We start from the raw sequence: 15,620 nt of genomic DNA on the forward strand, positions 1-15,620 counted from the left end.
TGGGAATGGGTGGGTAGGGAAGTGGGGGGCGCTATGGGGGACTTTTGGGATAGCATTGGAAATGTAATTGAGGAAAATATGTAATAAAAATATTAAAATTTAAAAAAAAGAAATGTGGGCTTCAAGCTGCTCTTAAGTGAACAAGTCTAGAATGCTTTTAGCTCCTTTTATTGTCTGCTGCCTGTAGGTGTCCCTATTATCTGAGGACCACAAGTACTCAAGTTTGCTACAAACCCCTTCAAATTACCAGACAGCACCTACTTAGCCTAAGTGTGTGTTTGGAACAACAGTTGCTTAATGGTGTCTTGTGATAAAGATTTTAAACTTCCAAAACAATTTATAGGGATATGGTCATCTCCTCTTACTCCCTTAGCAATGGGATTGAACTTTAAGCATTTGAAGTTGTCATTTTAAAGCTGTTTCTTTATCTCTGTCTCAGCGATATTCACATTGAAATGCCTGCATGTACTATTAGGTTAATTGTAGTTAACTCTAAAAGATTATGACAATTGCCAACAAAATTGTACCTTTTTATACAGATAAAGTGACCTAGTGGCTTTCTTCATCATAAAAGTAATAGGTATAGATCACTGTTAGAATTATTATTGATAAAACCGTTGCGTTTTTACTCCTGGCTTATCTTATGGTTTGCTTAATAAACAGCTTAAAGTAGTAATTAAAATGAAGCCAGAATAAAAATAGATTAAAAATTACATAGGCACAAGCCACTGTGTCATAGATCCTGGAATCATAACACTTAGGGGACTGTTGGAGAGAACCATGAGTCCAAGATGCTAGCCTGGGCTACATAGTGTAATTCTGTCTCAAAAAAACAAAAACAAAAAACAAACAAAAAAAAAAAACAAAAGCCAACTTCAATAAAACCCAAAAGTAGCTGTGCTTCATAGTTATAACATCATCATCATCATCACCAACACCAACACCATCACCATTCTTATCATCATGTTGTGACTGAGTCTCCCTACTATATAGTTCTGGCTGTGCTGGAACTCACTGTATAGATGAGGCTGACCTTGATCTCACAGTGATCTTTGTGCTCTGCTTCCCAAGTGCTGCCATGTAAGGTGTGCATCACCACACACCTAGGGCCTGAAATTATTATTACAATTGAGAATGGAATTTCATATCATTTTAACTCTCTAACAGTTAAATAAGACTCTTGTTTTAGAGTAAGGAAAATCAAAATTCTTTTGAAGCCCGTTCATTTAAGGGAGGGCCCACTTTCCTAAGTGACTGATAGGGAATGAGATGCTGGTGTTGTGTCCCAGGCTCTGGCCCCACAGGTAAAAGGGAATGAACAAGTTTCCTCTAACTGCAGGAAACCTCTGCCCCATCTCAAAGCTCTCAACACTGTCCCTTAAATGCTAACGTCCGCCATAAAAGGCAGTTTAAAAAAAAACCATAGAAATTATGCAGAATAAGAGAATATTTTTTTCTGGTAGGGGGCCTGTATTTCAATTTTGTCATGTGCTCAGACAGGTGGTCCCTGGGACACTTGGAAAAGAGATCTTTCTTCATAACTTAGGTAGGAATACAACCTAGACAGAGTAATTTAGTTCCTTTGCCAGCAACAATAAAGTTTTGACTTTTGTGGCTTTTGCTATGGATTGTTGAAATAAAGACAGAGAATCAAGAAGCTTTTGCTTAGATGGTGGCTATCACATGACCAAAACACACCATGGTGCATGTTTTGACAGAAGCAAAGCCTGTGGCAGCAGGAAGGGTTTCCCTGGATTTGGGAATGGATCTATGTGGTCACTCTGGGTGGGAGGATTTTGTGGAAAGGGAGCCACATACATGGACGTCAGTGAACTGAGGAAGGAACTGCCAGTCATTTCTCATCGGTGTTCATGATTTTGTGCTCAAGGATTTACTAATTTTCAGTTCATGATTGATTTTTATTTGGACAGAACAAGATCACACCGCTTTTGCTTGCTCTGAAACAAAACAAGGAGAAGATGGCAGAATTCTTAATCAACAATGGAGCAAATGAAAAGACATGTGATTTTCTGGGAAGGTAAAAAAAAGAATCCTTGTACTTTAATAAAGTTAATGAGTTTGATGATGTAAATATCACCCAAGGCATGATGTTCAATTAATAGGAAAAAGTTGCCTTTTACTTACTGAAATAATATTAACCTATACCACCAGTTTGGTACAAAAATACTCATTCACTATGAACAACACAAAGAAAACATCCAAGAGTCTATATTTCCTGATGATATGAAATGGTTTTGATTGATTGTATTGCAACTTATCGTCAGATAGCTTATTTAGGGATTTGTCTTTTATTTGTTTTTAAGATCTTAATCTAAATGTTTGAGTCACCGTGTGACTTTTAGCTTCTTTACAGTATTTGTCAGCTTTGCTTCCTATATGCCGCTTCTTTTCAAAAACGAAAATTTGCTAGATGGCTGTTTGCATCAGGTTTCTTGTCAAACTATTATTGGGTCATCCCTCAGTGACTATGAATTTCTTTTACCTCATGGTACTCTCCTCTTTTCACTTTCCCCTCTTTATTTTGAAACGTTATCATTTTGGTCAAAAGAATGAAAAGCTACATTTGTTGAAGACGTTTGGATGAGTAAAAAGCATAGCTGGGTGATACGGAGAAACCTCAATATTCACACAAAACCGAGCCTTTTCCAGCTTTCTTACTTCCCGATTGGATGACCTTAGAAACTTTGCACATTGTTAGGTTTATTTCCTGATTCCTTAGCAGGGTTATGCCAGTACCTATTCTATATTATGCCCTGTTTGGCTCCAGTACACGATCATCTCCTACAAACATTGTTACTACTATTTTTATTTAAATGATTTATTTTGTAATTATATTATTATGTTAATCATGAAAATAAGCTTTTCTCTTCTGATCTTCAGTTCATTATGAATTATAATATACCAGATTAAGGATGAAATGATTAATTCTTTACTTAAATATTCACCTAATTTGATAAATAGTTTTGGTATTTGTGAAAGGACATTGAATGGAAATTCTACAATTGGAAGAGTGGGTTTTCTGTTTATTTTTCTCCTCTTAGTCCTGGAGATACTTTACATTAGGATTCTTTGAGCTGCCAAGATGTTTGTGTCTGTTAGTAAATGGTCAATTCTATATACATAGGCAATAGTGTGGTAAAGCATATGCACTGAGAGGCTTAACAACCTTACTAAGGCAACCAACAGCAAGGCTCTATCTCTGCTCTTTTAGAAGCAGCCTTATGTATGCTGTAAGGTGTGGGTCAGAACTTATCATCAAGCTGCTTCTGCAAAGAGACATTGATACCTTTAAGCAAGATGTCTTTGGATGGACAGCTAAGCGTTATGCCGTCGAGAGTAAAAGCAAGGTGTAAGTCTTCCCGTTTCCTTGTTAATTGACAGAAGGTGGAGACAAGGCGTATTTACAAATGCCGCATCTTATGTATCCAGTTTAGCTTGTTTTGGAATGACAGTGACATAGTCCACCCCAGAAACAAATCAAAGCTGTAGATGAATTAGAAGTGGCAATAGATGCAGGATCCTTTATCTTAGGATTTTTATTTTGGCTGTGTGTGTATAGTGGAGCAGGGGTGGGTGGATGCTGACAATTTAACCTGGGACTTCACATGAACTAGGCAAATATTTTATCCAGAGATTATATTACCCTTTCTTTGGTTAGGACTTTTTAAACTCTGTTTAAAGATGAAGAAAGTTTGTAAAATTTCAGTCTTGAGAGTATATGATGATGCTCACCAAAGAAACCTGGGGTTGAGCCATGGGAGCTATGCTCAACATTCTTTGAAGGAAATGCACACATACTGAGGTCCTCCAAGTCCCAGAACTCCATGGGCATCCAACTTTCAAAGCATGCTAGTCACTTCTGCCAGGCCCATGTGATAACTGGGCATTATTATTTGGAAATGTCCTTCTAACTCCTGCTGTTACTTTTGCCACATAGTTTGCCCCCATCATTTACTTCTATGTGGATAGGACCTCCTGCGCGCGTCCACTCGACCAGCAAGAACGACTCTGCAACAGGATCCTTCTGCACACGTTTATTGGGAGAGCTTGATTGTAGAGGCGAATAGACCCCGAGCCCAGCACTGGTGCTGCTTTATATAGGCCTAGGAGAGGCGTGTCTCACACCCGGATTGGTTGTGCTTGGTTGATGCTTACCACCTCATTTNCATGCNTACATCTGATTGGTTAATTTCTCTCTCACCTGATTGGTTAACTTCTCTCTCTTCTGATTGGTTAACTTCTCTCTCATCTGATTGGTCAACTTCTCTTTCATCTGATTGGTTAATTTTGGTTAATTCTCAAAACCTCATCTTGGCAAAAAAACTTTACTGCCTATGTATGCGTGGTGGCCAGCAGAAGCCAGCGCCACTCTGCAATGGCACATGTGGCTTCCCACAAGGACCAATGGGACATTTGGTGTCCCTGAGCACTCTAGAGAGACTAGAATGTGCCAGGGGTCTGGGAAATATTGGGCACATGTTGATATCAAGAAACCTGAATGAACTGAGGGTCATGAGGATATTTGGAAACCCAGGAGCACTTGGACACCTGGGTGAATTGGGAATTTGAGGAACCTGGAGGCATTTGGGGTTCTGAGGTCACCGGAGGTCCTTGAGAGTCTGGGGGCACTGGGTAATCTGGGAGTTTGGTAGACTGAAAGGCCTGGAGTCGTCAAGATTTTGGGTGCCATTGGGTGGGACATGGAAGGACAGGGACACAATGTTGCATTGTAAATCCCAGGAAATCGCTTGACATTTTCATATTGACATCAAGTCCATTCTAGCATTTTGCTAGCCCAGGAATCTTAGGACTTTTATCTTTACCATCCAAGCATTTTGCATTTTTAGTATAAATGTAACCTATACACTTGTGGTACAAATAACTTCATGTTGTTGTTAACTAGATCTGTTTAGATCTTGAAATGTTAAGTGGATGATTTTCTTTGTATTGTGTGACAGAATAGAATAGAATAGAATAGAATAGAATAGAATAGAATAGAATAGAATAGAATAGAATAGAATAGAATAGAATAGAACAACTAAGAACAAAAGTGGGCCTTAATATTTTTTGGTAACTTCAATGTAAGAATATCAGATCTTGCAAGGAAATAAATGTGGAATGTTATTTTGAGTCTAATACAGTTCAGCCATAACAAACAACCAAGAGAAACCCAAGAGAAACAATATGTCCAAGAACAAACAATTATTGGCTAGAAATGTAGGATTTCCTGAGTTCAGGATACTTTCCATTATGCTGAGAAAACTTAGTTCATGTATGGAGTTGGCTTGCTTTGATTCATGATCCTTATACGCTTCCTTGGTCAGTTATAAGCTTAATACAACACAGAGTGCACATGTTTGTAGCATGTGTTTAAAAGTCCTGGAAGTGTCATGGGTAGTGCCTGCAATACTGATTCAAGTATAAAGGGATAGGCGAGGGATTTCATATCAACAGGGAATAGGAAATTGATTAGCCTTTCTTTGGGTACATTACAGTAGGAAACTACTTATCGACTACGATGAAGAGGAACTGAGACAACGGTGTACAGGTAAGACTTCTGACAGTGAATGTCTCTTGATTTCCCAACTGGAAAAAAGAGGGAGGAAAGTTTGAAATTAAATATAAATTGAATTGTTTTTTCCCCTAATTTGTCTTCTAAGGTCCTAGAGATAGAAATCTTTTTTTAAAAAAGGTTTATTAATTGTATGTATATGAGTACACTGTAGCTATCTTCAGACACATCAGAAGAGGGCATCCAATCCCCATTACAGATGGTTGTGAGCCACCATGTGGTTGCTGGGACTTGAACTCAGGATCTCTGGAAGAGTAGTCAGTGCTCTTAACCGCTGAGCCATCTCTCCAGCCTGAGATAAGAGTCTTTTAAGGAATAAATTATATAATTTTTTAATCCAAAAAATCTTAACTAAAATTAGTTTTACTTTTCTTTTGAAAATTGTCTATGAGTATATAGAAAGAAAAATATTTAAAAATCGCATTTATTAAGGGAATATGTTTATATATGCTGTAATGTTCTCTAGCTAGCATTGAAATGTATTCATGATCAACTCCTCTTCATGGAGATGATCTTTTTTTTCCATTCGCCATCATCTTTGCTCTGACATGTGCACACTGCTGGTGTTACTTACATTCACTAGGAACAAAATCACACTTGTAAATCATAATGGTATACCTACCTGGCATGAAAGCAGACAGAAATGCTAGTGGGGGAGAACTCCACGGGATAGCGAGGGTGAAGAGAAAGGAGATATGAGTAGTGTATTGTGAATGTCAAGACCAAGCTCATTACACCATATATTAACATAGAAACGGATAAAATGTCTGTTCTTATTTTCTACTAGTGTAGTTCTGTCCTTGTCCCTAGTTTGAGAGCAAAGTTCCATCAGCCTCAAAGAGCTATGCTCAGCCACCCATCCCCACGGGAATATTAACATTTCCAATACTGTGAAAGCCAGAGAAATATTCAGTCAATGTACACTTTGGGAAGAGGAACACATAAGGAAATACCAAGCTCACCTTCAGGGCCCGTCACAGATTTAGGGACAAGGAATGCCCCTAAGGCTGGCTGGAGATGTTGCATAATTCAGAAGTCAGGGTCAAGGTGTGCCTGAATGGACATTGGTTCTGCTCTACAAAGTGATCTGAAGAGAACCCTTGTAATTTGAGGGGACAAGCTGCTTTCTAGCACATGACTGTTCTACTCCAAGGACAGCCCTGCCATTTAACGGACTACTGCCTTTCCCGGGGAATAGGTTTATTATCCAGCGTTCTCTTGTCACTGGGGGCAAGGTTTCACAGAATACGTAGGACTCTTTGGGCACCATTTGGGAGCCTTGCATGGGAGACTGTAGAGGCTGCTTACAAGTTGGCTTAGTTACTCTTTGTGAGTTCAGCCCTAAAGGGGAATGGTATAGATTGTGCCTCGTTTGTTTGTAGGAGGACAGTTCTTTGGTGTTCAATATGCCTGTGTGCCAAGGTTAGTAGGTTGTGCAACACACAGGCCACAGGTTTCAGATGGAGAGGTGCTGGGGCCCTTTCACATTCTCAGTTATACTGCAGGCCCAAGCCCATTGTTGGTACTTATTAGCATGGCTTCTAAATGCCTAGGGGATCCTGATGAGTCAGCAAAATTAAAATACTTGGTAAGAACTACTGGCTTGAGAATTCTGCTCATTGCTGAGCCTTTGCTGTTCACATGGACTGATTACACCTCCTTTTGCTTTCTAGAGACTATCAGGAGAGATGCTTGCATAACGGTAATGACTTTTATAATAGCATTGAATTACTAAACAGGTACTGTGTAATTTATTTAACACTTAACAATCACCTGTTTCAAAGCCCATCCTGCCGACCAGGGAAGTGAAAGATTCTCCTCAGAGTGAAGCCCTGGAAAAGACAGAGGCAAGACCATCCAAGTCAGGTAAAATTCAGTTTTAAGTTCCTTTGAAAAGAAGTAGGTGAAATATTAATGGCCCGGGCTTCCATCCACATTGCTACCCACCAACAAAGAGATGGTGTAGGTTGTCATAGGCACCAAAATGATTATTCCAGACATCAGTATTTCAGTAAAAGGTCTTTATTAGCATATGTAGTAAGTGCTGAAAAAAATAGGAGTTTTGACTTAACTTTAAAATGCATTGAATTTACCAGGTTGGAATCTAGGTCCTTTATAGACATTTAAGGAGGTTAGACATGAGATTCGTTTAGATTTTTCCCAGTGTTTCAAACTGTCCTCAATGTGGTTCAGATGAGAACAAAGCCCAGTGACAATCATGTGCATCTATCCCATTGCGAAGCATCACTTTCCGTGTTAGTGTGAAAGAAATAAAGTAGAAGAGAAAGACAAATGCTTGAGATGCAAGTTCTGCCTGCGATTATTCCCATGATCCCAAGTTTTGGGAGGTCAGGCAGGAGTTTCCTCAAACCTAGAGTTTGTGGGTTAGCCTTGATACATAGCAAGAACCCTCTAGTATAAACAGAAAAAAAAAAAACCATACTAATTCTACCAGGATCCAAGACCTTCTGTTTCTGATTCCAGTTACTTACTAACTAACTCGGTGACCTCATCAGCTATGCATCTGATCATAGAATATGGCATTATATAATTGATTACAATACATAAAGTCAAATTCATATACTTCCCGTTGTCATGTTTATGGTTGCATCTTTTTTCTTTCTTTAGTCAGTTTTAATGACTTAACCATTTCCTGTGGTGTGCTACGGTTATGTTCACCTCATCAGGTTCCCATCCCTCCCTCCCTTCCATCGCCAGTCCCTCTTCTCTTTTCTGGAGTTGAGTTCAATTCAGGCTCATTCACATGCTAAGCATACAGTACCTGAGCTACCCTTCCACTGTTCTCATGTCACTGATGAGTTCAGTGAACCCAAGAAACAGAACATGTAATAACGGTCCTGAAAATGAATTCTTTCCACATTGTGGAGTAAAATGCACCCCGCCACAAAATGGCTTACGCGGCTCGTGTCTATTCCTTCATCACGGCTTGAGTCTGTTCCCTCACCGCGGCTCGTGTGTGTTCCCTCATCTCTCATCTTACAGTCTGTAAAAATTTCATGTCATTCATTTGTATGTACACACGTACATACACACATGTACACACACACATACATACACACAAAAATATATATATATGGCACATCCGTGAATACCAGAGGACATTGGACAGGATAATCGATCAACTATCCCCTTCCCATATGTTAGATCCAGGTATCCAACTCAGGACTTCAGGCTTTGTAGCAGCACCTTTACCCACTGAGTTGGACCGTGTGGGCAACACAAGTGTTTAACAGTAACGACAAAGTTTGAGTTCTTCTAGAAATCACACTTGTTCACTTTTTAACAAAACTCATTCTGCAGCAGAAGTAGATAAATTTGAATCAAATGTTTCAGGCTGCGTCACCTCAGTCTGGGTCAGCTTCATGCTCACTTTGTTATTTCTGTTCTCCGTTAACTCCCCCGGCTCTAATTACTCTTCTGAATGCCACATCCATCATCTTTCCACTTAGAGTTATAAATCACCTTTTAAAAAAATGAAGACGCTTTAGAACATTCGTAGCCAAGGTTCCAAGATGTATGAGCTTCCATCATTTCAGTGTAGGGCCGACCATGCCAGACTCTGCATCCTTAGCCTTCTCTTCTGGACCACTTCTGCAGCATCACTGGGCATCTGCTGATGACCTCATCAAGCAGCTTTATGCTGCTGACTGATGTTCAGCTCACACAGGACTTTCCCTTGGTCCCTGCCTTTCATGCTCTGATCCTCACTATGTCTGCCCAAACAGACATAAGAGTGAAGTCTGGTAGTACTGCTGGGTGGAGGAAAGGCACCAGTAAGTGTACCCTGTGATGTTTCTGAACAGAGACAAAATGGAATGGCATGTATGTGTGCAGATGCCGTGAGGAAAACCCCCAGGTTGTATATGAATTTTTTAAATGGGGGAAAATGAGGGCTAGAAGGGTTGCTCAGTGATTAAGAGCATCAGCTACTCCTGTAGAGGCCCTGGGTTCAGATTCCAGCATCCATAGGTTTGTTAATAACCCCTGTTCCGGGGAATTCCGTGTCCTCTCTTTACCTCCATGGGTACCAGGAATGTAGTTTCCACACAAGCAAATGCTCATACATATAAAAATAGATAAATTTTAAAAATTTAAGTGGAACATGGGTAGAAGTTCTTACTCTTCCATTGGCTTACTTCCATTCTGCTGCTGTTCTTAACTGTGACCAGTTTTATGGCCAACCCTTGCGAAGTCCCAAAGAGCTGTCTGCATTCATCCAATGGGATGCAGAGTTGATTGTGTGTCCTTTTGCTTTCTAGAGACCATGGAAGAGGACACTTGCATAATGGTAATGACTTTTATAATAGCCTTGAGTTACTAAGCAGGTACTGTGTGACATATTGAGTTCTTAACAATCATCTGTTTCAAAGCCCATCCTGCTTACCACGGAAGTGAGAGATTCTCCTCAGAGTGACAAGGAGGACGACATCGACATCGTAGAAAAGGCAGAGGCGAGACCATCGAAGTCAGGTAAAATGGTTTAAGTTACTTTGAAAGGCAGTAGGTGAAATAGCAACGACCCAGGCTATCCATCCCTAATGCTGCCCATCCACAAAGAGATGGTATAAGTTGTCATAGCCAGCACAAGTGGCATTTTTTGGCATCCATGTTTCAGAAAAAGGCAACAATGAGCACACGTGAAATGGTTCATCTTAGATTTTTCTCTTTTCATGTTTCAAAACCTTAAATTTACCATTTTTGGATCTCTGTCTCTCATAGGCACTTACTGAGGGTAGTCATAACAGCCGGTTAGATTTGCCCAAAGTTTAAACTGCTGGAGGGTAGCAGACTGAATGGGAAGAGAGGGTGATGAAGACTGTGTAAGGAATATGCCACAGTGAAACAAAACCACTTTTCTTTTTTTTAAATTTATTTATTGATTTTTATTAGATATTTTCTTTATATACATTTCAAATGCTATCCCAAAAGTTCCCTACATCCTCCCCCTGCCCTGCTCCCCTCCCGACCCACTCCTGCTTCTTGGCCCTGCCATTCCCCTGTACTGGGGCATATAAAGTTTGTAATACCAAGGGGCCTCTCTTCCCATTGATGGCTGATTAGGCCATCCTCTGCTACATATGCAGCTAGAGACACGAGCTCTGGGGGTACTGGTTAGTTCATATTGTTGTTCCACCTAAAGAGTTGCAGACCCCTTCAGCTCTTTGGGTGCTTTCTCTAGCTTCTACATTGGGGGCCCCATGTTCATCTTAAAGATGACTGTGAGCATCCACTTCTGTATTTGTCAGGCACTGGCATAGCCTTACAAGAGACAGCTATAACAGGGTCCCTTCAGCAAAATCTTTCTGGCATATGCAGTAGTGTCTGGCAAAACCACTTTTCTTTACAACTTGAAAAAATACATTTGACATGTTTGGGGTGCAGCTGAGGTCTTGACTCCCGGGAAGCCAGGCAACTGGTTTCTTGAGCCTTGGTGCATATGAGATATACAATGCCAATTCTTCATAAACTAGAGGAAAATCCATTTGAATTTGAATAGGAAAGCAAGTCATTTATTAGTGATCTCAGTCATTGTCTAGATAAGTCAGTGGTCATATCAGTTATGTATCTGAACATAGAATATAATATACTATTGGGTATAGTGCTTAAACACAAATTTATTCCCTTCCAAGTTTCTTATTTATATTTGCTTATATTGCTTTCTCTTTCCTTCATTCTTCCCTATCTTTAAATGAATTTCTAAAATCTCAACCACTCTGTGCGTGTATCCAATGCACTGTGAACATGTTTACCTTCACCATGCTTCCTCATACCCCGCCTCTCCCTGCCTGGCATCCTCCCAACTATCCCAAACAGTTGTCCTTTTAGTATTTTCATTTCCCCTTGCATCTTTTGTGGACCTGGGGCAAACTCATTCCCACTTGCGTGGTAAGCATACAATGAACTACTACTCCAACTGTTCTTGATTGTCAATTGATCATTGACTTGGGAGGTCCCAGATCACTGAGCAGACCACTTCTGAACAGGTGGTCCTGAGTTCTTTAAGAAAGCAGCCTGATTCTATTATTATTAATTATTATTATTATTATTGTATTTTCTTTATTTACATTTCAAATGTTATCCCCTCTCTCGGTTTCCCTCCCTCCAAGAAACACCCTATCACATCTTCCCTCCCCCTGCTTCTTATGAGGGTGTTCCTCCATGCACCCACCCACTCCCACCTCTCCACCCTCAATTCCCTCCTAGGTTAGCCTACAGAAAGCAGCTAACTCCTAGATTTCAGCAGTGATCAACAGAGCCATGTGTTTACAGTGCTTGACCAAGAGATCTTCAGAACTCCTTGCTAAATGGCTAACTGCTGTCTTTATCCCTTGGATCTTGAGATCTCCAAAAGCTGTTATTGGAAGTCAAATGACAATGTGGATTAGGATATGTGTTGATTATGTATCTCTTTTTTTTACTTACTTACTTACTGCACACTGTACAATACCTCGAAAATTAAGGCAAGCCTTTTATTTGTACTGAGAAATCCTAACACTAATTATGCTAAACTATTATATATACGGCCATGGGTTGAACTAGTACAGTACATTTTAGCAAGTGTGTGGTTAGATAATTTTGTTGTTTAGAATCAGAGTGAACATCCACTAATATTATACTTAGGTCAATCATTCTACAATGACCTTTGGATGTAATTAAGAAGTGGGGAAAACAAAACCCAAAAACAAAACAAACAAACAAACAAACAAAAAAAAAAAAAAAGGAAAGGAAAAGAAAAAGAAGCAGCCTGAGCAAGCCATGGATGGGAAGCAAGTTAGTAATGAGTGTTCATCCATGACTTCTGCTTCAGTTCCTGCCATCAGGTTCCTGTCCTGAGTTCCTGTTTTGGCAGACCATACTGATGGACTGTAACTATAAAGCTGGTTGTCACAGCCATATAATGTAACTAGAACTGCCTTCATCCAGGAAAAAGTTTACCCTACAAGGCTCTTTTTTCCTGAAACAGGCCTTATAATATGAACGTAGATCTCCCGACACCACTTGGGAGTCTAGATCAGGGAACTAAATGCTGATAGTAAGTTGCCTGTTGCTTTTCTGTGACTTCAGCCAGAAATAGAAACCATGCAGGTTAGATGGCACTTGTTTCTAGGTAATACACTCTGTTTCATATGCTTGTGTGTAGAGGTTATCAAGTGACCTAAAGCACAAGAAAAAAATTTCAAAAAGAAGGTTTTACCCTGTTTTTAATGACATTGTAAGCCAAGCAAGGAGTGGTATTGTTTAGAAAAATTAATTTCTAAGTGCCTATTAGATCTTGATCATTTACAACCAAAGTAAAAATGTGGAAATATAAGCATTAGAACTCTGCTCTTTGCCGTGTCTTCATGAGTGCTGGCCACCTTTGCTTTGTGTTTAGATTGATCATATTTCCTGTTGCTTTCTAGAGAACACCAAGACAGATGCTTGCTCAATGGTAACAACTTTTATGATTTTATCTTAAGTTACTATGCAGATATTGTGTGAAATATACAACATTTATCAGTTACCTTATTTCAAAACTCATCCAGCCTACTACCACCGAAGTGGAAGATTTTCATCAAGATGTAGCAGCAGAAGAGGCAGAAGCAAACCCATCCCAGTCAGGTAAGAGTTCTACTTCCTGGGAGCAAAGTACATGAAATGTTACCACTCATAGGCCTCCCACTCTAACTCCTCTCAGGATGGTGACATTTGCCAGGCCCAGTGCAGGTGCCGTCTTTGACACCAATTTCTCATTAAAAAAAAAAAATCTATGAGATGTTTACAAATGAGTTCTGACTTAGCTCTTTCTTCTACTCTGTTTCAATGCCTTATATTTATCAGTATGGAATCTCTGTCGCTCATAGGCCCTTACCAAGGTTAATCATGAGGTTTATCAGATTCTCCTAACATTTAAACATGCTGGGACTGGGTACTATTGAGGGCATTGTATAAGACAACCATGCAAGGATATGTCATGAGATATAAGTATCTATTATCATTTGAAAAAAAAAAGTAAAAAATAGAAATAAAAAGCCTGAGATGCAAGTGCTGCGACACAACCCAGAGTCAGATTCTGGAGCCTGGAGTCCTGGACTAGCTTTGACAAATAGCAGGATGGTTTCTACTCAAAATTAAACAAAGGAAAGCCCATTTTATATCCTGACAGTAGGATGTTTATTAGTGATTCGGGTTTTTTCCAGATAATTTAGTAGTTTTATATATATTTATAAACATATATATAATATACTTAGAATATAAATAATAAACATATTTATATAATTATCATTATATAGTATATAATATATAATTATTTTAATATAATATATAACATGATTACTTATATAATCTAATACATATAAATAATAAATCTATACTTGTATATCCTTAAAAGTGAATTAATTGTACTTAAAATGTCTTTACTTTTACCTTTTTTTAGATCAGTTTAGGGCATTTCATAAGCATATAAGAAGCACTGTGATCAAAGCCACCCATTCTTTTCTTGCGTGGTTCAGTAGAAGAGAGACACAGAACCCTTGCTGGAAAGCATCAGAATGGACCCCTTTGACACCAACCACAGGGTTGTACATCGCAAAGCAAGGCCATGGGAGCATAATCCACAAAGTGTCCACAGTTGGCGGATGTCCTGCATCCTTGCGCATCACATTTGCTAGCATGAACGTGTTGATGAGCAGGATTCTGCTCTTCAGAAGTCCAGATTAGTGCATTAAGAAAATATTAAAACTCCTCTAGGGCGGTGTCTTAGTTAGGGTTTCTATTCCTGCACAAGCATCATGACCAAGAAGCAAGTTGGGGAGGAAAGGGTTTATTCAGTTTACACTTCCATACTGCTGTTCATCACCAAAGGAAGTCAGGACTGGAACTCAAGCAGGTCAGGAAGCAGGAGCTGATGGAGAGGCCATGGAGGGATGTTTCTTTACTGGTTTGCTTCCCCTGGATTGCTTAATCTGCTCTCTTATAGAACCAAGACTACCAGCCCAGGGATGATCCCACCCACAAGGGGACCTCCCCCCTTGATCATTAATCGAGAAATTACAGCTGGATCTCGTGGAGGCATTTCCCCAAATGAAGCTCCTTTTTCTGTGATAACTTCAGCCTGTATCAAGTTGACACAAAACTAGCCAGTACAGGCGTTATTTCTGGATGGTTCACTTCAACTCTGTCTAGTTTTATCTTCATTGTGGAATGCTGTTTTCTATTCACACCCTTTAGGTGAGACCCTATCTGAAAAAAAATTAAGAAAGGAAAGAAGGAAAAGGATACTGTGGCTTCCAGTCCATGAGTAGAAGCGTTAGGTAGCATACAGATCAGAAATTTCCCATGTTAAGGTTGTAAGAGGAACTCTTTAGAAGGTATGTAGGGAGCCTGCATGAAGGCAATCCCTGTACATCCAGGGAGATAGAGACAAGATGAGGAAGTCTCATGTAACAGAGTGTGAAACATTTGTCAGAATGGTGCATAGGAACCATGGCAGCTGAAGGAACAACTTCACCAATAAATATGTACACAAAAACAATATTTCGATGACTATATTTTTGAGTAGTTTAAAAGCTATTTTGAGCTGGATATAAAATTAACTCGAACAAGTCAATGGCCTTTCTCTACAAAGAATACAAGGAATACAAAGAATAAACAGGCTGAGAAAGATATTAGGGAAACAATACCCTTCTCAATAGCCACAAATAATATAAAATACCTTGGCGTGACTCTAACTAAGGAAGTGAAAGATCTGTATGATAAAAACTTCAAATATCTGAAGAAAGAAATTAAAGAAGATCTCAGAAGATGGAAAGATTTCCCGTGCTCATGGATTGGCAGGATCAACATTGTAAAAATGGCTATCATGCCAAAAGCAATCTACAGATTCAATGCAATCCCCATCAAAATCCCAACTCAATTCTTCAACGAATTAGAAAGAGCAATATGCAAATTCATCTGGAATAACAAAAAACCTAGGTTAGCAAAAACTCTTCTCAAGGATAAAAGAACCTCTGGTGGAATCACCATG

At 39.4% G+C, this 15,620-nt stretch overlaps 1 protein-coding gene across 1 annotated transcript in view; it reads left to right on the forward strand.

The window, feature by feature from the left end:
* LOC110289830 (ankyrin repeat domain-containing protein 36A-like) overlaps positions 1 to 15,620 on the forward strand; it is a 179,688-nt gene that overhangs the window by 6,630 nt on the left and 157,438 nt on the right. Inside the window, exons 4-12 of the mRNA XM_021156225.2 lie at positions 1,932 to 2,038; positions 3,233 to 3,370; positions 5,517 to 5,569; positions 7,267 to 7,295; positions 7,378 to 7,459; positions 9,874 to 9,902; positions 9,985 to 10,084; positions 13,018 to 13,046; positions 13,141 to 13,216. Of these exons, the coding sequence (XP_021011884.2) occupies positions 1,932 to 2,038; positions 3,233 to 3,370; positions 5,517 to 5,569; positions 7,267 to 7,295; positions 7,378 to 7,459; positions 9,874 to 9,902; positions 9,985 to 10,084; positions 13,018 to 13,046; positions 13,141 to 13,216 (643 nt within the window). The remainder of the gene's footprint in view (positions 1 to 1,931; positions 2,039 to 3,232; positions 3,371 to 5,516; positions 5,570 to 7,266; positions 7,296 to 7,377; positions 7,460 to 9,873; positions 9,903 to 9,984; positions 10,085 to 13,017; positions 13,047 to 13,140; positions 13,217 to 15,620) is intronic.

The sequence above is a fragment of the Mus caroli genome, chromosome 2 (genome assembly GCF_900094665.2).
Source record: "Mus caroli chromosome 2, CAROLI_EIJ_v1.1, whole genome shotgun sequence".
Taxonomy (NCBI): domain Eukaryota; kingdom Metazoa; phylum Chordata; class Mammalia; order Rodentia; family Muridae; genus Mus; species Mus caroli.